Consider the following 23,999-nt stretch of genomic DNA (forward strand, 5'->3'; position numbering starts at 1 on the left):
TTTTTCTGAGCTATGATACAAAATCAGAATTCCCTAGACATAGTAAGGCCTTGCCGAGTCTGATTATGATGACTGCCAAAATTGGAAATCAAAGTTTAAACCAACTTTACTAGAAGTAGCAAAGAAAGTAGAGTAACTTGAGACAACACAACTGGAATTGGGATCTTTAGAATAAGGTAGAACCAAATTACATAGGAAATAAAGGTAACTGTGGGATCAATACATGCAGTGGAGGAACTTGGTTTAAAAGAAGGCAGGATTTGAATGAGCTACGTAACGTTTGACTGACAATGACTGGATATGTAAGTGATGAAAAAGGTCTACAGCTACATTTGTGTCAGCATTGTCTGTAATGCATAATGTTAGCAACTGAAATTGTGTTGCATGGTTTATTTTCATTTATACAAATGCAAGACTGACTGTCTGCCATGCATAATTTAATAAAGATGTTTTTTTTTTATATACAAGAAAGACTTTGCTGTCCTTCTTAAAACTTAACTTTCAGAAAATAATTGTATTGGATTACATGCAATAAATAATGATAAATATAATAAATATCTAATAGAAGTACAGGTGTCAAGGAAAGCTCTCAACGGTAGACCCAGTTTTCAGAGAAGCTCAAGAATGAAGGAGCCAATTGAGTAAGTTTCATGATTTGATAACTTCAGAGGAAAGCTCATGTAAGAAATTACATTTCTGCAGGTACAGATATCAAGGCAATAAAATAAATTTAATAAAGCAGGCATGGGTAACTCAGAGAAAGAAATGCAACTGTGAGGCAGAGACATCAATCCACCTAGGAAGGTTAAAAGTCTGCTATATTAGAGGCAATAATCAGGCTTATACAATATTAATCAGATTTACGGACAAAGCAATGGTTGAGTGCACACTGCAGAAAGCTGTGCCCGGATGTCCAGAGTCAGAAAGCCATCAAATGTTTATGACTATCCTAGTACCAAAAGGTAAATGACACCACAGATGTGGAAAAGGCACAATTAATGCTTCCTCAATGGTCATCTGATTAAAAGTAATGAACTGAAATCTAAGTTTTGATGGGGGTTAACTGGAAAGGTTAAACTGGATACTGTTGTGGCAGAGGATCCCAGCATTACTGCTTACATAGAGACTTACAATGAAGCTCTTTAAGAATTCTTCCCTGAAATCAAAGTAATTCATAATACTCAGTTTTCAGGCACATAATAGAGTTGTGACAAGGGAGACCATTTCTTCCCTCTCCTGTGCAGTTTGTAATACAGTATGCTGCTGCTGCTAAGAAAATTTAACAGGTTTCAGAGCACGAGTAAAGTACAGCCTCTTTTCAATGGTAGCATAGATAGTGTTAAATAACAATAAGATAATAGGAATTACTACACCTTTTGCCTGTATAATTACTGACAACAATTTACAGGCGCAGAAGGTGGCATCAATTTCGGATGATACTTGAACAGGAGATGGTCTGCAGAGTCCTGATCCAAGGAGTGGTAATACGGGTACAGGCTGACATCTGCCTGGCAGGGGCAGTACACATCAGGGTGACAGCTGCAGGACAAGCACAGTGTGTTTAGGGATACAATATGGGAGTGGTCAGCTAGCCACATAAGCACATGGGGCCTGGCAACAGAGGGCGAGTGATGAGGGAGTCTGGACTGCAAGTAGACAACACAACTCACAGCACAGTACATTTCAAGTTGTGGGTAAGGCCACTGTTCATTTCACACTCTCAATGGGATGAATAATTGAGACTTGCACAACTGGTACAACCTACTCCATTCAGGATTCTGGCTCAGCACTGGGATCTAGAGGAATTACAGAGGAGTTCTACATGAAAGAACAAGGGTACTGCACAGAAACAGCAGAGTGCAAATTTTTAGAATAAGAACTAACATGGGAAGGGAAGCGATATAACCATGCCAGTAGCACAATTACTAAGCTACATTTTAGCCAAAAGTGTGTGTGTGGAAGACCAAGGAGCAGTTTAGAGGGTGTACACAGTAGTAATTAGCTGGTACCAGAGGAGCCGTGGGTGGTAAAACACAGCACAAGCATTCATAGTCAGAAAGAAGTTACCAGGTTAATCAAGAATAGAACTACTAGGTGAAAAATGAGCACTTGACAATGAAGCCAAACAATATGAGTGCACTTTGGGAGAGGCTAAAAGGGGAAAGAAGCTCACAGTATAAGCTACGGTTATTCCAAGAAGCAGACCATTGGCCTTCTCAGGGCCAATCGTGTATTAAAGATAACACAATATAACAAATGTGACAGACATTCCCATATGTGAGGAACTTGTAGGACTCTATCGGAGATTTTGACTTCTGGGGGGACTACAGCAGTAGCAACGAGTGGAATGAAGTACCTGCTCAGATACATAGCACTGAATGAAGAGTTGCCAGAGTTTCATGTTTAAGGTAAAGCATATCGTAAAGTTCCGACTGAAAAATGATTGCCTTTTGTCGTTATAATTTTGAAGCTTATTTTCTGCTGTGTTTACAGCAGCTTGCTACACTGCTACTGTATTATTGGCCTTTAACAAGTGCTGACAACCAACAACCATCATCACCTTGGTGTTGCTCGTTTGTGTGTGCACGTGTACTGGGGGGGGGGGGTGCTAGAATTCCCATTTCATATTTGTAAGACTACATTGTATGTAAAACAGAAGAGTTCACCTCCATTCCCCACCATCAACCGGTCTCATTGTGGTCACTCATAACTACAGGACTCAGATGTATCTAGAAATTTAAACTAGACAAAGCTCCAGATTAGGTTAAAGGTACTTAAGGAAGGAAAAACATTCTGTACTATCAAATTGTAAACTGATTTCCGCAGTTAAACACGCAACTGCTTAGTTTTAGCAGTGAAATGGGACTGTTAAGCTGTAGAAATAATCACTGTTCCCTGTAGCACCTGCAAGTTGTATCACATATGCTTCATAAGGGTGCAAAAATACAGGACTATGAAGACAGTCAGCTGCCTGAGGAAACTACCTTGCACAATGTGTTGTTTATGGGAAGCAACATGCTTGCTGTGTGGTGGACCTTCTCTAATATGAGGTTTAAATCAAGGTATATACACTATAAAAAATATCATGACTTTAGCTAGCAAAACCCAAACTGACAGGAAGGATAACAAAACTGTGAATACTTTAAAATTGGTCAGTTAATACTTTCCTGAGATGCATTCATGTTAACTGTTGAAAATGTCCCCATCCTTAAGGTGCACAGACCTTAAAGCTGGTTCATTTAAAATGACATAGAAGACACAGCTCCTGCAGTAGTGTGGCATGGAGTTTTATCCCTTGCAAAATTGTAAAATGTTGGCGACTGCTTTTTTATGGTTTTGTTGCACAAGTTAATTTCACGGTATGGACATGAGTCCAAACTACATGTACTCCTGACAGCTGGGCAAAGGAGTCATTTTCTGTGGTGTGTTTGTCAGCATTTAGTCAGCAATTTGAATTCTTGCCCTGAGTTATGAACCTTCTATGTATTACAGCCTGAAATTACGACAGACTTAATTCTAGTCAGCAAATAGTCAACAAATCAAAACCAGTCTTGTGACAGAAAAATGTGAGACACAGACATGAAAACACAGCAATTCAGAAGTATGCAGGCATGTATTTAAAAAAAAAAGTTATACTACACTTCAAATACTAAGCACCGTTATACTTCAATGTACTGATTCTGCATAATGTCACCAAAGGCAGCTGAAATTATTCAGAAAGTAGTCATACGGGTAGAGGTTATCTACATGTTCACTATGATGATACAAATAAAATAAAGCATTGTTAAAGGACTTTAATAATTCCATAATATAAATGCCAAAAAATCCATTTAGAAGGAAACACTTGAAAGAAAGTTTGCCTAGATATATGGAATTGTGTCATAAGTATTAAAGCTTTTATCATATAAATCTTTTCAAGAGATCCAGACCAGTCCTGGATCACTGCTTTCAGTTTAAGGCATCTGTTGCTTGCTTTCATGGTTTCATTTGTACAGAGTAGAACATGGTGAAATTGTGTTGAAACTGATCATTTTTCATTAACATTTTGCAGACTATGTAAATGACGTATGAATTATATTAGTTTTTTTTCTAGGAGATACTGCCAGTTTTCCATAGCAAGGCACCTACATATCCATTTCCTCGGAGTCCTGAGCCATCCCTGAAAAGTGTATATTTTTGTTAGCTGGTTACCAGGAAAAAAAAATATTTGTGCTTTCACATTAATCACTGTCCTGCTTGCAGAAAGGACTCTTGACTGCGAATGAAATGACCTGTGATGAGGAAGGGGTTCATCTATCATAAAACATTATGACAGTTTGTCAACTTGAGTACTAGAAGTACTTAACATAGGTTGACAGTTTGACAGCTTGCACACGTGAATAAAATGAGTTGTTTAAAGCAAAGATCAAAACCCCACACAGAAAAACAATCCTTTTTTCCTGAGAAGGTAAAGGCCAGCGAACTTTCATAATCTAGCTAACTAGTCCAATGCAAGCTTGACTGGAATGAAATCCTCATCAACTCCCCCACTTCTCTGATTTTCTACAGGTCTGCTGCTGTGTTGTCAGGGGTCACCATCTCTCTCGATTCACTGCAGTTAATTTTAATTTTTACAAAATAAAATTGTATTTTAGTTTTATACAAGTTCAAAAGCTATTATAAATAAAACACTATTGTTATGGTTATATTTTTTATTTAATATTGTATCCTTAAATTTTAGTTTGAATTTTGGCATCCCACAATTCCATCGGAGTAGGTGGGGATACAAAACAATGTATGCAAATTTTATGTTAATAAGCGTACAGATTTTGGACCGGTTGTACCTACTGATCATGGTGCTTTTTACAGATTTTTGATGCCTCCAGTTTGAGAAGTATGATACATGAACTTTTTAATACCTCAAATTAGGGACGTTCCTCGTATACTTGAGAGGTATTCAATAACAATATTCTTTATTAAACTAAACATTTGATAAATGGTCGGCCAGCCAAACAGCAAGTACTCGTTTTATCACCTCAAATATATCTTATGTGGAAAGCAATGTTTTTATAAAGTCCAGGGTCCTCACAGTTCCACAGTGAAAGGGTTTATCACACTTTGTGCGTTTTTTTAACTTAATCCAGGTTAAATAATACCAAATCGGGCTTTGTATTAGAACATTACCCCACCGTGATTTTCGTACAGGAATGGGCGTGTCCTACACGACTGACAGACAGGGCTGAGTGATAAGTCATGCAGATTATGCAGTGACATGGTGAATATCCATAGTCATACCTCTCAACTGTACTTCATTACGAGGAACGTACCTCATTTAGGGACTTAGAAAGTTCATCCTCGAAGTTCCTCAAAGTTCCACATTGAAAGAGTCTGTCACACATAGTGAAATCCATGGTAAGTACAAGTTAATCATATTAATTCATTAAAAGGATCTTCCTTACGAGTAAAACCAGCATATTTTAACCATCCTATGACCTTCCTAATTGAAGTTGTTAATAAGCCATAGTATGTGTTTCACATTATGAAGGTGAGTGTTCCTCATTTTGGAGATGGAAGGTTGAGAGCTATGTCCATAGTGAATATTCATTCTCTGGCCGTTTTTAAACACAAGCGTCATGCCTTTTTGTTATCAATTAGTGTTACTATAGCTTTTAGTACACGATATGTAAAACTGAGATTAAATAAAAGTTGTCATTTTCTACATTTATAAGAATACCATGGAAAGCACCGCATGTCTTGGGACTTAACCACATACAAAGTTGTAGGGCAAGATGTGTGTCAGAAGGGCAGTATGTACGCAGTATCCACAAGTTCCTGTTTTGCTGTCTATGCCCATAACCCGTGTACACCCCACACACACACACACACACACACACACACTCTCTTTCTTTGGTTTAATGTGCGGTAATTGCTTCTGCAGGGGACAAGCCCCCTTGCACCCCTCCCACACACCTTTATTTAAGCATTTTTCTGGAGATAAAGCAACAAACAATATTCATCTGAGGCTGTGGGACAATAAATACATACAATAAATGCAATAAAAGACATCTCAGAAAGGTCGCCACCCGCACCTTTACAGAATACGAAATTTAAATCGTGTAATAGTTTTTTTTATACGTGCAGCATATTATGCGTTTGCACCCCTCACCTTTAAAGAAGTGTAATTCTCAGCGTAATAGTGTAATACTTTTGTAAAAATGCAGCATATTCGGTGTTCGTTTGAATAGGTAAATCTGTTTGGATCGGTACAGCATTTGTAAGTACACATTATTTAGTATAAATTTTAATTTAAGGAAGCTTTTGATCACTGCAAGTTGGAAATCCTGGTACCAGCAAATAAGGGGGGAAAAGTATTTCTAATTACAAGGTTTAGCATACTCGTCTTTCTGAGGATGGTTTTCCCCGTGTTTATTCAAAGCAGTTTTCAAAATAAACGTCATAAGCAGAATTATGGGCAGGGTTTGGGCGGTCCCTGCTACTGCGCATCTGGTGGGGTAATTCTAATACAAAACCCCAAATTGTATAAGCAAAAGAACTTTTTATAACTATGAAGTAATATATTTAACCAGATTGTGACTTTTCTAGTTGAAGCTATTAGTCTGTGTTCCACCGTTTGCCCACTTGTTGAACATCGTGCCAAGTAGTGTGGAAATTTGAGAGCTATGCATGTTAACTTTTTTCCATACACGATTCAGTGCAGCTGCGGCAACCTTCACAACAATATGCGCATTTGCAAAAAATAAAAAAGGTTACTATGGTACTGCAGTACATTTGAGCGCGAATTTTGATATGCTGCATCTTTATTACAGACGTCAAGCACCGTACAAGACTATTATAAAACAAACGTAAAAGGAGGTCGTTAATATTAGCACACTGTGTGACTGCCCACAAAATACTAACATTTGGTCTGGGCACAGACTTATTTCAAGAAAATTAGAAGTTTGACATTACATCACCAGTAAGATTTTGCAGACTGGAGCACTCGTAAACCCATACTGTAGAGGCAATACTCACACTACAATACCACAAATAACCCATTACGTATTCCATGCACTCCATTACCGAATATTTTGCATAATCAGACAATAATGACATTACTATAACAGTAATGGGATCACTTAAAAGAGATCCGACCAAATCGCCAAATTTCAAATCGAAAAGAAAAGCTGTCTTATTTTCAATTACTGACGTTCAAAGAAACGTATAGGGTAATGAATATAAAACAATGTAGAGTAGACACATACCTCTCAACCTCTTAGAGCAAAACAATCTTAACAAAGCAATAAATAAAAACGGGACAAAGGCTCAAAAATGGGGACATTTTTAAATATGCCTATTACAAACTTACAAAGTTGATAAGACTAGCAGGTGCATTAGCATGAATTTTCTGAAGGGTGTGAAGTTTGAAACTCATATCTATCACCATTTTCTAACTTCAACCTTTAATGATTTGCCACGAAATATACAATTTTATGTGAGGCAAAAATCTGTACAGTTGACGGGTATGTAACACAGCAAAATAAAGCAAGCACAGCCTACGATGAGGAACTACACTATCTGAAATATTTCAAGTTTTTGAAAGACTTACAAGTAAAGCCACATTTATTCCTGGCGATTTTTCCATGGCCGACAAGTTATCTGTCACCGTTGATTTGTTTACACTTTTCGTCATGTCTAATTTGTAAAGAGAAACAACTGGCGAGATATTTCTTCCTGACGAAGTTATCAAAGTGGACACGTTATCCTTCACTGGCGATTTGTTTACATTTTTCGTTATGTCTAATTTATAAAGAGTCACGACCGGCGAGATATTTCTTCCAGACAAATTTTTCAAAGCGGACACGTTATCCTTCACTGGGGATTTGTTTACACTTTTCGTTACATCTAATTTATAAACAGCCACAACTGGCGATATATTTAATCCTGACAAATTTCTCAAAGAGGACATGTTGCCAGTTACTGATAAATTATCAACAATTACCATCCTAATAATATAAAATAACTACACTGTCAAATTCCAGAAAGAAAGAATTCTGACACAACCCTTTCTGTTATGCAAGCGCTTCCCGCCTGGGTTTGTAATTATGCATCGATGTGACGTATTGTAGCGCCAATATAAAATCCAGCAATGCAACTGGACAGCCTTAGTTTATAGACTTACAGTTTGGTTAATGGACTTTCGTGAACTTCAAACTATATGCGTCACTTAATTCGCCATCACTCCTACACCACTCTTCTTTCTAGTCATGAATTAGGGCGCTCAGATTCCGAAGCGGGCGTCAACAAGGACGTAACAACGTTCGCGACAAATTTGGGTTTATACGTTTAGGTAGAGTTTTATAGCTAATGTGATAGAAGGTTGCATTACGTGGAAGCTAATCGCTGCTTTGTTTCTCAACTAAAGTATCATAAGTAGGAAGAGAAAAGTACACTGCTTTGCCGTGATCTGTTGGGAATTTTTCTTGACGACCAGGAAATCCAGTTATGGCACAATTCTCAACGTTTTCTCCCAGCTTTTGACTCAAGTTTTACTTTCTTTCTCCATAAAACTGGTGACTTTTGGAGAAAAGTTGGCGAATCACACGTAATAAATAACGACAATAATTAGAGTTATAGGCTTCTTTTATGTCAGAAGATGTATATTACTTAACATTCGCTTATTATGTCAGAAGATGTATATTACTTCACATTCGCTTATTATGTCAGTGTCTTAAGTTAATAGTAGTAGTTTTTTCAGTGTCCCTGATTATTATGGATTTGTCCGATGCATTGACAGCCATGAGTCTACGGTAAGTACTTGAAAGGAATTCTGCATCATTTTAAGAGCTAATAAATTCCATAAGTCTGATTTCTAAAATGTGTACTGTTTCACTTGAATTTCTTATCTGCCTTAAATTGCTGTGTAAAAGTAATCATTGTCATAGCTTATGGGTTTTTTTGTGTGTGGTGGTAATGGGGTGCTTAAGTATATATAAAAGTTGCCGTAAGAGCAACAAGTTGGTCATATTTCTTCACAATCAGATATCAGTATTAGACACAATAGATGATTATCTTTAGTAGTCTGGGTAGGATGTGAGGAAAATTAGCACATAGTTGGTACACTAGCACAGTGAGTAGTGTTGCTGAACAGTCCTTGTCTTCCTGTCTGGGTTTGTGGCATAGCTCCATGTGGGTGTGGGGGGGAGTATTATTGGCAGGACTGTACACAAATCTGTATAGTACAAAAAAGGCATAATATATATCCCAGAACATATAGATTCTCAGCGTTTCTGGGGGGGGGGGGGGGGGGTTATCATTCCTGGCTGTATTAGTGGTTTAGTAGGATCCTCTGCATGGGCCCCACTTAGTCTAAACTTATCCCACTCAGAGGTGGACACTGAGATTGCTGTAATTTGTGTGTGGGACTGAGGGTATTGTGATAATTATTCTTTAGGTGTCCTTATAGTAAAATTGCAAATTGTGTGTATAGATGGTTAGTCTAGCTTGTGTGTTCCTCAAATATCACAACTTAGCTGTATGCCGTGAAGGTCACTATAACTTGTCTAGGTACTGCATTTGAATAACAAGGTGGAATGAATTAATGTGTGTGTGTTTCTTTGTTTACAAATGAAATCAGATGTATGTACTGGGTGCTATCTTTTGGGAGTAGGGTAAAGGAGGCATGTTGCACATGTTCAGCTGACATTAAATATGTTGTGCTGTACTTGTTCATAAGCTTTCATCATAGTTTGACTTCAAAAGGGTACACAAAGTGTCTGTCTTTAGAGGGAAGTTCAGAAAAGGCATGCTCTGTAGCTGTGTGGCAACTGTCAAAACAAAAAGAAGCTGGAACCACAAGTAAGGAGGGATAAAAGAACAGGTCTGAAATTCAAATATCTATCACCGAAATTGTATATATGTAACAATGAAAAACAATTAGATGTAAAAAAATAAGTGCTAATACTAATAAAATTTTGATTTTAAAAACGTAATATTGAAACAGATACAAGAAGTTCAGTGCATGTGAGTATGTAGATGCTTCAAATAGGGATTGATGGTAACCATGTCATTCAAGCTGGGGGGGGGGGGTAAGTGTACTTTGAATCAAAAAATCCATTTCAGTTCTGTTCTCTGTATGCAATTTTAAGTCACCTCCTCTGAGCGGTGCATGTATAACATGCAAAATAGCAAATTTAAAGGTATGAGTTAGATCTGTATTGAGTATGTTTGTATAAGACATTTGTTTGAACATTTCTCCTAATGTCTGATGTGTTGACCTACTCTCTCTTAGTTTTCTATTTGTTTTGCCCGTATAATATGATTCACACTTGGTACAGTTTGCTATGTGTGTGTGTTACAGTTGCCAAATGCTCTTAGTTCAAAAGCAGTCTGCAGGATTCACGAAGCCTCCGTGTGAGAGTTAGCAAGTCTTACACGGAGGCTGCAGTTAAACAGGTGATGTCAGCATGCCATGCATATTCATGAGGGCATGCTGAATCACACCCTAGGCTAACACGGTCCGTGTAGCAATGTTGGGGGCGTGTCCACATGGGGAGACCTGCAAAGGGACACGCCCCCAGAAGAATCACAGTCCCAAAAGGAAACTTCCCACGAGCGAGTCCGCTGAAATGTCAAGAAACACAACAGCACACATGCCCCTACAGACTATTAACCCAACTGAAATGTAAAACGTAAAAATGAACAGTTTAATTTTTTTTTTAATTTCAGAAATGTTTGCCCGTAATTGCGCTCGTTTGCGCAGGTGAGCTCCTTCGCTCAGCCACAGTTAGCAGTCATTGAAAAAGCATATAAGCTCTAAATATGCAAAATAAGCCAAGTAGCAATACCGTAGTGGTAGAGACGTCGGCCAAAGAGGAGGCAGTCGCGGTTCGAGCACCAACATTATTTTTTATTTTTAGTGAAATAAGCACGAAACAATCCCCTGACATATATGTGTGTGTATGTATGTGTGTATATATATATATATATATATATATATATATATATATATATATATATATCTATATATATATATATACAATTATAATTTAAGTAAAATGCAATGAAATGGGACATGTTTTATGAAGAACTCTGACACAATAAAAAATAAAATATTTTATAAGTGCCCATAGCTAAGCAGTGATCTAACAAGCTGAGTATGTTTGCCTACAGGTGACCAGTGGTTTAACAGGTGTAATAGGAGTGCCCGGAGTTGAGCAGTGCTTTAACACGCTGAACGTGTGTGCCCGTAGTTGCGCAACATTTCTCACAACATAATATGCATGCTCACAGCCAAATAACGCGTTAACCAGCGTAACCCGTTTGCGCGGAGCTGCCCAACGTTGAGCAACCTGTATCAAAGCCACCTTTAAACAGACACACCTCCTAGCCTGTTTAGACAGTAGTAAAATAAAAAAAGAAGCAATGCCCAGGCTCGAACCCAGGATACTGTGCATCATAGTCAAAGTACTGAACCACTAAGCCATGACAGCTGTACTGAAAAATGCAGTATTGGCATATATATAGGAATGAATGGAAATAGAAGCATGACAAAGCAGGTTTTGTGAAGCTGATACAATTCCAAAATGGCCAATCACAGATAAGTGTGGGAAAAACGGCATATATAAGCCCCATAGGCGGGAATACACAGCATAACTGATTGTGGAACCTATTTGCAGTCAGGATGGCAGGTGTAGGAGAGGGCAGTCGCTTTCGAGCACAGAGGTGGGGTGTTGAGGAGTCCAAATACATGGTTTGGCTCCTAGTCCACGATCATGAGGCTCAACTCATGCAGGGCCAGGTTCTGCGGGGTGCATATAAGGCAGAGGTGTGGAACCGATTGGCACATGATCTCACCAGTGTCACAGGCATACCAAGGACTGGTGAACAGGTCCATCACCACCATTCGGACCTGAAGAGACGGAAGCAGGACCAACTGAACCGTTGGATCCAGGAGGCCTGGCAGATGCCCAACGTCCCACTACTGAGTAAGTATCCATGTAATTATGTGTGTAAGGAATTATCCTAGCTGATTTTATGGAGATGTATGTTCCAATATTACTTCATTTATATTATAGCTGCAGGTGTGCGTTCCGTGAATCGGCGAGCCTATGGTGATAGGCTTGAGCGGTTGCACCACCAGGCAGGTTAGTAATTATATTCCTGTAATTGTTATACAATTATGTGAGACAGCTTGTAAAAGAGGTCAGTGTAGTCACATATTAATAAAGTTCAAATAACACTAGAAGAAAGATTCTGCTAGCACGGTATGATTAGATAAGTGATGCAGCCTGTAATCCAGAAATAAAAAGTAAACAAGTCTGAAGTAGTGATTACCCACCTGAAGTATAATATCAGATAACCTGCAGCAGCCTGAAAATCACTGGTAAACAAGCCAAAGATAATAGACATGTGTCAAATACATCCCCTTAGAAAATCTGCCATATGAAACAAGTGAGTCTGTTGGAAAGGATTGTTGTAAGCAGGTATGACATGTTGTTAATGCCTAGAATAAAGTACCAACTTGAATTGTAAAAATAAAACAAGTGAGTGAGAGAAAGAGGTATGAATCGACCAAGAAAGCTGTTATAACTTCTGAATAAAGTATACTGCCGTCAGTACATAATGAAATGAATGAGATAGCCACAACCAAAAAGTGAAATGTTTGAAATAAAGTACTGAAGCTGGAATGTGTCTGTCCCACAATTTGTATATGTTGCTGTACCCTTGCAATATGGAGATAGTATGGTTGTATGAAATAATGAACATCCACAGTTGTCTAGAGCCATATAAATGAAATGTAGCAGGATGCTGTACCTGAACATAGCCAGATATGAAATGTGTATGAATAAAAATGCAATGGATATTAATGTATCCGTAACAGTCCCATCAACAACATTCCTAAGGTTACATATAGGAAACTGTAGTAAGACCTGTATGGTATATATATCTGCAGCTAATAGAGATGTACAGCATACATATACGTAGTTGAAGTTGTTAATGAAATATTTCTTCACCCTACCCTATATTCACAAATAATGCCATTCCACAACAAACTGGGTATGTGTATTCACAATCAATTCCTATGGACATTTGTCCTGTTGGTTCAAACATATTTGCATGTACGTTGCTGCATGTGCCCTGTTCACATATCCAAACCTGATGGCCTGTTGCCATCAATCGACCCTGCATGCTGTTGAATTGTATACTGTTGTTCAAAATATGCATGTGTTATGCTTGCTGTTCAATGTTTGGAATTCATGGGTGTTTGGTTAATGGGAATACTGATGCACGCTGTTACAACTAATTTTGAATGGTATTGTTTGTTACTAACCCAAAATGTCATAAAATATTTCTAAACATAGGACAACAGGGAAGGCGTGTTCCAGCGGACCCACCTCTCCCACCTCCGCTGGCGAGTGCACCTGGCACTAGTGCCCAGGCTAGAACCTCCTCCGGTGGCCCTGTGCCACCTTAGGGTGGAAGCGCTGCAGGGGATGGGGCTCGTCCCCCCCCCCTCTGCAAGCGTGGCCAGAGGAGACCGTCCACTCACCCTCCAAAGTCTCCAGTCTGTGGTGCGTAGCGAGATCAGGCATTCTGTGCTTGAACCCCTACGGCAGCTTGAGGCTCGGGTGGCACAACTCACAGGTGTCCATGCTGCCCGTCCTACACAGCCCCGTCCTGGGCTGTGAAGGCACAGTGGCAACTGCCCATGGGTGGGGATCTCAGTTCAACTGTTGCCATCTGTGGGCTCATGGGTTCGCGATATCCCAACATCCGTCCCCGTCAATTGTGCCCCCCCCCACATGTGTCATACTCCGCCCCTGTATGCGTCTTGTTTGTCTTGTCTGTTAACCTCCCCTACCTACCTCCCCAAATAGGGCACTCTTTTCCCGCAAAAAAATTATGCCCCATACATAGCTGCCCATTTTGCAGACATGTCTGCTGGACATGTGAATTGGCAATTACAATTGGCTGTAGAACATGTTTTGTTGTCCTCACCCCTCTCTCAGGGGTGGAAGGTTTCAAATTTCACACCAAATTACAGACATATGCACAGCTGTTGCTGATAAAGAAATGGGCAGCTATGGGCCTTTCCTACATCCTTCCTGCAAATCCCAAGCTTGTTTTCCTACTGTCCTACCCTGTTTGTGCCCACTTTTTCACCACTGTCCTATCTCCCCATTTTCTTTTCTTTCAAAGAAATTAGCGCAGGTGTGCATGAGAGTAAGCACTTTTAAGCAGTAGTAAGCGGGTGTGCGCTAAGCGTGTGTGCGAAGCTAAGAGACAGTGCGCATGCGTGAGCTCCGTGCAAACCAGCGCTAACCCGCTTACAACTGCTTAAAAGTGCCTTAGTCACTCTGAATGACAAGGCCTGTAGTCTGCTCAGCAGCAAAATAAAATTCTTCTGTCCGTCTCGAACCCAGGACCTTGGAAACACTAGTCTGCATGACTTACCACTAAGCCATGACTGATATACAAGAACTTTGTGCTGAAAGCAATATATCATGAAATAGTAGGACTGAATGTAAAGGGAATATAGGAAGGCTATTACACAAAGCTTGTCTTGTATCTTTACTGGCAATTCTTGTGGATTTGTATAACATTAGTGTGAGAAGAGAAACAGCCATGCTAGTCGGTAGCTAGTAGGTAATAATGTGACAGTAGCACCTTGCAAACCACACACACTATCAGAGCAGGATAAACACTGCCATATTTGAATAGATAAGAGGCCAGACCTCACAACTGAGACTGATTTACAGGGATGTCCCTGATTTGAAAACAAATGTTAACTGTGCCCCACTGACTCCCTGTGAAATGTACTAATAGTAGGCAGAAAGGTGTTTTGTCCCACGTAATGGTAACTGTCAACTATGCACTACGTGCATGTCAGAAATGGTGTATTCACAAGCACACCCACATGTAGGTGTACAACCCACAAATATCAAAGGAGGTATCCAACTAATAACAGAAGGACAGTATAGCTGTTTACAAGCACTGCATGTGCCTGCTATCCATAACTGTTAGTACAAAGTAGAAGGTGCCACTACTGCTCAGCAGCAAAATAAAATACCCTTGTAGGTGTCGAGCCCCACACCTTGGCCAGACCAGACTGCATGCAGTACCACCAAACCACAACAAACATATAAGGAATTGCTGCTGAAAGAAATATAGCAAGCATTACAAGGAGTGAATGGAATGGAAAATGGGAAAGCCATAGCAACACATTCCAGTAAAGACACCTAGCAGGCCTCCAAGGAGTGAATGTAAAGGCTAAATAGTGAAGCCATAGCAACAAATTGCAAGAGCCACTGCTGTAAACCAGTTACTCCACAAGTCCCACAGGAAAGCACATACTCCCATTTAAACAGTATTAGTATTATTAGATGTCAGTTAACATACACACTGAGAAGAATAAACTGGAGGAAGCAATAGTCAGGTGTCAGTACAACATGCATGTCAGTGCCTACAACACAGCCTGAGATATGAGAGACATACCAACCTTTATGCTCACACAACAGTGTCCACAGCATACCAGCATGGTCCCCACCTTGAAAATCTGAAAGGGCTACGCCTACCTCACCTAACATTTTATAGCACTGTCCTGAAATCACAGTGAGAACTGCAATTACCACACAGCAGGCTGCATGCAATTAGCAAATGCTGGCTAGCAATTGGTGCAGAGGCCATCACATGCACATCTGCATATACCTACAAAAGCAGCCTGTACTCCCAGTCCACACATGCAATACGTTCATTGCAACAGCCGGAGGGAGAGAGAATAAATAAATAAAAATAAGAGACACAGACTGCTGAAACTACTACAGTACAGAACAGCAGGCTACCAAGCAGCAAGCCATCAAAAATAGCAGTGTCCAACAAAGGTAATGTAAACTAATAATGTAATAGTCTACATACTGTGAACCCTCCATATGTGTTAGCAGTCTATATATAGATATATATGAAGATGTGCATAGGCAGGGGACATACTGCAACTGTTAGTGAAGGCTGGACATATGTATGTGAAGGATGCTATGTGCACATAACAGTGTAGGTTGTAGTGCAACGTACAATGTAGGTTGTACAGTAATGAATGTTTAGCAGTATGTTAGTGTGTGTATTCATATGTGTAAATAAAAAGGTGTGTGTATGTATATGTGTGTGTGTGTGTGTGTGTGTGTGTGTATATATATATATATATATATATATATATATATATATATATATATATATATAATGTATCTATGTATAACGTGCATATATGTATACATAGATAGAGAGGGATGTAGAAATAGATAGACCCAGAATGATACCATAGTACAAGGACAAAATGATTGACCTCAACAATTGGCTAAGCTTCTGGTGTCATTCTAAGGGGATCCAGCATCTGTCTGCCTGGGATGACATGACCGATTGCTTTGCCAGAGATGGCCTGCACCTGTCGCCCTCAGGATTCCGGATACTGGCTAAGACTCATGCCACCCCTACAGTGCCTTTGTCAGGCAAGATTCAAATGACAAGTACACCACTGTAAACAGTGACATCTGTGCAGTGACAGAGACCTGGTTCAAAGCTCCAGAGAGTACCCCTGCATTACCGGGCTTCAATTCATACCACACCTGTTGGCCACCTAACCCAGAAAGAAGCACTAAAGGCGGAGGCGTGTCCATATTTATTAAGGATATCCACACCTCCAGGCTAGTTGCACAGCATAATGCATCTGAGGTATCCAATTGCAACTAACTCTGGGCAAGAACGCAATCCAAATCGTAGCTTGCTACAGACCACCCACCATGCCCCAGGATTCACACCCCTCATTTCATGATACACTGGAAAGTATTGGGTACAACCCAACACCCTAATAATGGCCAATTTCACCTACCCCACCATTAACTGGAAAAACTACACCTGTACCAACTCTATTGCTCAACGTTTTCTAGAATTCATAAATATCAACACCTTGGATTAACTTATTCAAACCCCCACCAGGGCAGCAATATCACCAACATGGGAAACCGGTGTTCCACACCAGAGGTCAATTCCTTATTGGTCAGATCCGACCACAAGGTAATCAGCCTAGACATCCACATCCCACCCCCAGCCCCAATTAGGGGCACCATTGTAACAAACGTCTCAAAAGCCAATGTCACACTTCTTAAGACAGAAGTGGCAAACTGCATGACACCCATGCAGACGGACAATAGAGGTATGACTGCTGAATCCTACACAAATGTACTGTATAAGCACTTACACGAGTGCATGGATCATGCTATCCCTAATAGAACCAATTTGTTATCCCCCAGACAAAGGAAGCCAGTCTGGTGGTCCTCTGCCATAAACAAACTCTACATCAGGAGAAAGACAATGTTGCAAAAATAAGTAAATTCCCATGACTGGAGGAACTCCCTGGTCAACCTCAGTAAGAAGCTGAGATCCCTCATAAAATCCCCCAAAGCTAGTTACGGAAACAAAATTGCCACTGACTCTAAAGACAACCACAAAGCTTTCTATAGCTATGTCAAGAATCTAAATGGGAACACTCAGATCTGCTCTGAGGTACAGCATAATGGCACTAAATATACAGAACCAACTGATATTGCCAACATCCTGGCAGATAGGTTCAGTGCTAACTTTACCCCCCTCTCACCCCCTAGAGGGCCCATCTCTATACTGGAAGAATGCAAAGTCCCTATAATCATGGCTGCACAGGTAAAATACACACTCTCCAAAGCCAAGAACACAGCATCCATGGGACCTGACAATATCCCAGGCTGAGTTCTACACGAACCACTGAATGAACTGGCACCCTACTGCAGTACCATGTTCAATCATAGCATCACCTCAGGCTTTGTCGCCACTGAATGGCACACCACAACACATCCCACTCCACAAAGGGGGAGCCACGACGGACCACGGTAACCACCGCCCCATTAGCCTGACGAGCCTGGTCTGCAAGGCCATGGAATGTACCATCATGGAACTCATAAACAAAGACATTGGTAATCTCCAAACTCTGGACCCTACTCAGTTTGGATTTGTAAAAGGCAGATCATGTCTCCTAAACCTGATTGACTTCTTTGAAGCAGTCACCAAAGCCATAGATGATGGTGAAATGGTTCACACAGCTTATGTAGACCTCGCCAAGCCTTTCAACACCATCCCCCATTCTGGAATTATAGATAAGCACACTAAACTAGGTATAAATCCCTATGTCATAAGATGGGTTGACAACTGGCTCACGGACAGAACCCACACTGTGAAAGTAGCGTATTCCAAATCCGACATTAAACCAGTGACAAGTGGAGTACCACATGGTTCAGTCCTGGGTCCTCCCCTGTTTGGTATCTACTTATCCGAAGTGCAGGCCAACACAGAAGGTTTGTGGCTAACAAAGTTTGCAGATGACTGCAAACTAGGAGCCATAATTGCAACTCCTAACAATGTGGGCAAACTACAAAAGGCCCTCACTGAGACAGATACCTGGTGTCAAAGCCATGGCCTGAAGCTCCATGCCAAAATGTGTATTGTCATCCCCGTGGTATAAACTCTGTACCCATGAACTACCAGATAGCTGGTAGTCTACTTAATGCCGAAAATGTGATAATAGACCTTGGGACACAGGTGCACAGTAGTCTCTCCTTTGATAATCACATCGCCACAGTGGTCGGGAAATCCTTCTACGTGGCTCATCTCATCACAAAAAGATTCCCATCCAGAAAAAAGAGGTCATTGTTCCCCTCAACTCATCACTTATTAGACCCATAATAGAGTACAATGCCCCTTTTGGTATGTACCTCACAGGACAACTACAACAACTGGAAAGACCACAGAAATACCTCACAAAGAGGATTACTGGCCTCAAACAGATGCCCTATGCAGACCGTCTCAAAAAACTACAGCTTGACTCCATGGCATATCGCCTACTCAGGGGTGATCTCTGCCTAACATACACAGCTATGTCAAACCTACAGCTGTTGGACATGCTCCACTTAAAGAAATCCCAATCCCTCTGAGCTACACGCTCTAGGGACCTTAACCTTGTCACCACAATAAACAGAACATGCTGGAGGGATAGAGTCCTGTCCCATACTCTGGAACAGACTACCTATCTATGTCAAACAGAGCTCCTCATTAGCACTCTTCAAGAAAGATCCTGATGATTGGATGGGAAATGGGGAATTCACCCCGGGGATCACGTCTGTGGCTTTGCTCGACAGGGGCATAGGAAAATACCTTTTTGGGTGGCGAAAGCCAGGGTACATTTATTGGCTAGACTTGTATGGGCCCTAGGGCTGATAGCCTAGTACCTACCTATGAACAAATATAGATAGATGGATAGAATATGTATATACAGATATTATGTAATACACACATAGATATATAGATACGTACACATATACAGACAGATATGCATGTGTACAGATATGTATGTATATGAATATCTCTATCTCTCACCCCCTCTCTCTCTATGTATATATATATATATATATATATATATATATATATATATATATATATATATATATACTAAGAGGCACATGTGTGCAGATGTATTGCAACAGGTGCCTGGTGACAAAGGCAAGTACTGAACACCAGTGCGGATACAGGAGTACCATACCCCATTCCAAAACACTTAGACCACTAACCACCACATATGTGGTTGCCTGCCTACTACTGGATGTGTCAGGAGAGAACATGGGAAACAAGTGTACAGTAGCCTCCCCTGTGATATTCACAGTGGCACACCAGTCTTGTAATACCTGTACATGGTACATGTCAGCAGAAATGGTGTGTCAGCTAGTGAAATGTAGGTCACTGTACCTCTCTACACTTCACAATGTCCTACATGGTATGTACCTCCCATGACAACTACAGAAAGGGAGAAGGATACAGTCATACCTAACAAACAGTGATAATGCCCTCAAACACATTACCTATGCAGAGTGACTGACAAAACCACAGATAGAGTTGAAAAATTATATTGATGCTCTGCTTACTGTGGGATTTGAAGTCTTCTTAAGACACACAGTCTTGCTGTGCTGTTACTGCTGAATCAGAGACACATAGCTCTGCATGACTCCATCTGTAGTCTGTTTAAAGCACCAAGCCTTTCAAATTGCACACTGATAAAGAAATATATTTTGCAGCTATAAGCACAGTTACAGATAACTTATTTTATAACAAACCACACGTAGTCTGTCAGATTTGTAGCATATATTTACAAAGTTGTCCTTCATTACAGATATGAATGATGACTTCTACAAAATACCTCTCTCTGTCCTTCTCTCACATAACTGAATTACTACAATTGCTATATACAGAGCTAGTCACGCACCCATTTCCTCTTGGTATGTTTTTCTGGCCTTATGTGGGAAGTCACATAATGTCTGTTTTTAGACTTTTCTATTGTCCTTTTGTGATTTAAGCACTTTTGCTGATGTGAGGATGCCATTCTGAAAGGAAACATCTGTATAAGCTGTTTCTACTGGAAAAACATCACGTATTGCTGAATTTATAAAAAACGATGTCTGTTAATAGATATTTGTTCTACAAACATGAGAAAATCATGTAATGCTTGTTTTCCAGTATTGCTTTGTTAGGCATTTTCTGATTCTGTGAAGAGAAGCCTGTCTGTTATACATATAGTATGAATGCACATTGTAAACTCTATACATATATTCAAGCAAACTTTTTCTTTCAGCATATTTACAACAGAATTAAGTTCAGCTTTATATTCATAATATCTAACAATTCCCTCTGTTTTTAAACATACTCAAAACATTATATATAAAAAACACATTAAGAAACAAAACCTTTAGTCTTTTTTGATAAAAGTCAAAATGCAATTTTACATAGTTAATACAATGAAAACATGTATTACTACCAAACCTGAATGTATTTAACAACTTTTTTCTTTTGCAGACCATTTTGTGAAAATATTTTATCAGTTATGAGCTGTGTATGTTTTAATTTTACTTGATTAATTTATTATTTTGCAATTACAGAATTTAATTTATGACTTAGAATTGTTTTATTAACTCTTTGCAACTGTTGAATTAACTATAAGAGACAATAACTATGTGCTTCTGCAAGCATTTATACACTGCTGAAAATATACAGTTTTAATGTCATTTTAACCATCACATTGTGTTTATGTCTCTGAACTGCTCAATAACATCTTGGTAAAATACTGAACTGGGCTTAGATAATAAATATTTGAAAGCAATTATTTTACTGGGGTAAAACCAGTGATATTACAACTTGACAAATTACTTTTGAACTTATTACAATGTATCCTGATCAGTATGTATTTACACAGACTGTTTGCTATTTATGCATTTTAATCTAGTAGGTACCCTGGACCCATTGTTTTCTTTAAATATGTTTTTTTTTTTTTACACATATTTATTACTAGACATTAATTTCATTTGTACTGAATTTTTCTGCATTTGTACATACAAAGACCATCATTTGTACTGAATTTTTTTACATTTGTACATACAAAGAATATAAAGTACATTTACTCTAATCTTACAAATTTAATAACATTAATATTGAGCAAAATATTGGAAAATGTTTATGTCTCTTTAGAAATATCTAGTGGAACTGGCACCAAATGCATATGTCATGTTATTTTAAACTACATACTCAGCAATTAAAAATATTTATGCTTTTTTATACCAACATTGTTTTGTCAAAAACATATTGAAATAGTGACCATTCTTGCTATTAGAAACATTTATGCATTTTGCATATCTTTATTTTCTCTTGTATAGCTTTAATAAAGCAATTTTAAATCATCTCTTGTTTTTTAACCATCTCTTGTATAGCTTTACAATTTAACAGGTTGTAAATACAATTTAATTCTAAACACTACAATAATAACCATTATGATAGCTATTAACAACTTGTAAAATATTTTATTTTGTGAGGTTTAATCCAGTTTACCAGTATTTTTAATACACTAATACCTGTTTTTCCCCCCATAAGAGTATTGTCAAGAAGGAATGAGATATTTTTTTCTGTAGCTTTATTTTAGACCCTTGTTGTTTATTTTTTATGTAGCTTTATTTCAGATCCTTGTTGTTTATTTTTTTATGTAGCTTTATTTCAGACCCTTGTTGTTTATTTTTTTGTAGCTTTATTTCAGACCCTTGTTGTTTATTTTTTCTGTAGCTTTATTTCAGACCCTTGTGCAGTACTGCTTATACAGTCAGTATAAAACTGAGAAAGTGCCCCTCCCCCTTATACAGTCAGTGTAAAACTGAGAAAATACCCCTCCCCCTGTAGTACTTCAGCACTGTTTACCTGCCCTATGCTGTGAGAATAGAATGTATGTTAGCCCAACACTTTGGTTATACATTTATTTTATTAGGTTACTAAATAAAGCTTTTACTGTAAATTACCTCTAGTAGGTATTTACACCCTCCTGCACAATTGATTTGAACTGTATATATACTATAGCCCATTTGCTGGCTGTATTTGATGCAACTGAGGGGTTTTTTTGTCCTTTTAACATTTACTTGCAAACAGATTATAAGTGACATCTATGCACAATTGTGACATTTTATTACAATTACCAAATATTGTTGCTTGTAAATATTTTAACAATTATGTTTTAATAACAATGATGCTTTAGAAAAACTCAAACTACTTGTCTAGCAATCAGTCTTGTTGTTTATTTGATCTTTTTAACATTTTTTGTAACTTTATTCAGTCTAGGAAGGTATGAGCTCACATTTTATACTCTATAAACTATAATTAATTTTTTTGGCATTTTTTCTTTAATGTGATTGTGATTTGCATAACTATGCATTTATACAACATAAATAGACATTATTTTACAATTACCTTACATGGATTTCAGTATTTATTTATTTATTTATTTATTTATTTATCTGTTTAACTGTCCTGCCATTAATTTTACAAAAACTGTTTGACTAATACCATCTGTGATTTTATTTATTTTTAAAATTCAGAACTTTAACTGTTTGGTGTTACTATACAATTATAAAAATTGTAAAAAAAAAAACAAAATAAATATCAGCTTAATTAACATATGTTTATATTTATATTTGCTGATGTCTGCCTTTTGCTTTTGTGCATTGTAAACAAATGTACTCTAGATGAATAGAACACACATGCATGTCTGTCTTGTATATGTATATCTTTATACAATCATGTCATGTCCCTACCATGCTAGCATGCATGCTTAACCATTTTCAAAACATAAACATATTATAAAATATATTTTTTTGCACAGATTAACTGTGTATGCAGGAAATTCCCAGTCTTTGTCAGTTGAGCTAATTTATTTCCTTTATCCTGCAACTGCTGTTGAATTTCCTGTGATGTTGCATGGTCTTTCTGACATTCTTTAGTAAGCTGTTCTGCTGAATTTGAAACTCCTATGCACTTTTGAAAAGATGTGTGTATAACTTGTCTAAGCTTTCTGAACTCATTGTGTCTGTCTTTTAGAAGTTTATTACATTTTTTTGTAACAAAATGTACTAGAGTTTTTATCAGTAACTGATTTGACTGTTGTTGCAACTCTGAAATAAACCTTTTACATCTGGTGACAGAACATAACTGTCTAACATTTGAATATAATGTCAACATATTAACTTTTTTTGGTTCTTTACCTTTACAATTTTTGTCTGTACAGTCTAACCTTTTGATAATGTCATGCACTGTATTTTTATGACATTGTATACACAATAAACATTTTTATACCACACATGATTTTATTTCAGATACCAGTCAAATATTATAATCCATTTGCATAATGCCTTACTATTAAATTGCAATCCATTTGCATAATGCCTTACTATTAACTTGCCCTAATAAGGTTTTACATTTGCTAATATGCTGTATATACATTTATTTTGTTATTATTATTACCTCTATGGCATTTATACTGTATGTAACACAGAATAATTTTTTTACCAGTCAACAGACAGGCAGATGGCCAAGCTGCTTTACTGTAGATGGTTGAAAAGTTTTTGTAGTCACTTGTGAAGTTG

At 38.4% G+C, this 23,999-nt stretch overlaps 1 protein-coding gene across 2 annotated transcripts in view; it reads right to left on the reverse strand.

The window, feature by feature from the left end:
• Window positions 1-8,766, reverse strand: part of WDR76 (WD repeat domain 76) — a 773,733-nt gene extending 764,967 nt beyond the window's left edge. The window contains exon 1 of one of the 2 annotated variants that reach the window (XM_044077715.1): window positions 8,159-8,766. Coding sequence is in view for 1 of the 2 variants with exons in the window: in XM_044077713.1 (XP_043933648.1) it covers window positions 7,586-7,981 (396 nt within the window). In the remaining variant the exon portion in view is untranslated. Of the gene's footprint in view, window positions 1-7,585; window positions 8,135-8,158 lie in introns of those variants that run through there. The other variant, XM_044077713.1, reaches the window with a different exon arrangement.
• Window positions 8,767-23,999: the final 15,233 nt, after the last annotated feature.

The sequence above is a fragment of the Protopterus annectens genome, chromosome 7.part0 (genome assembly GCF_019279795.1).
Source record: "Protopterus annectens isolate FY-2018-M chromosome 7.part0, PAN1.0, whole genome shotgun sequence".
Lineage (NCBI taxonomy): Eukaryota > Metazoa > Chordata > Ceratodontiformes > Protopteridae > Protopterus > Protopterus annectens.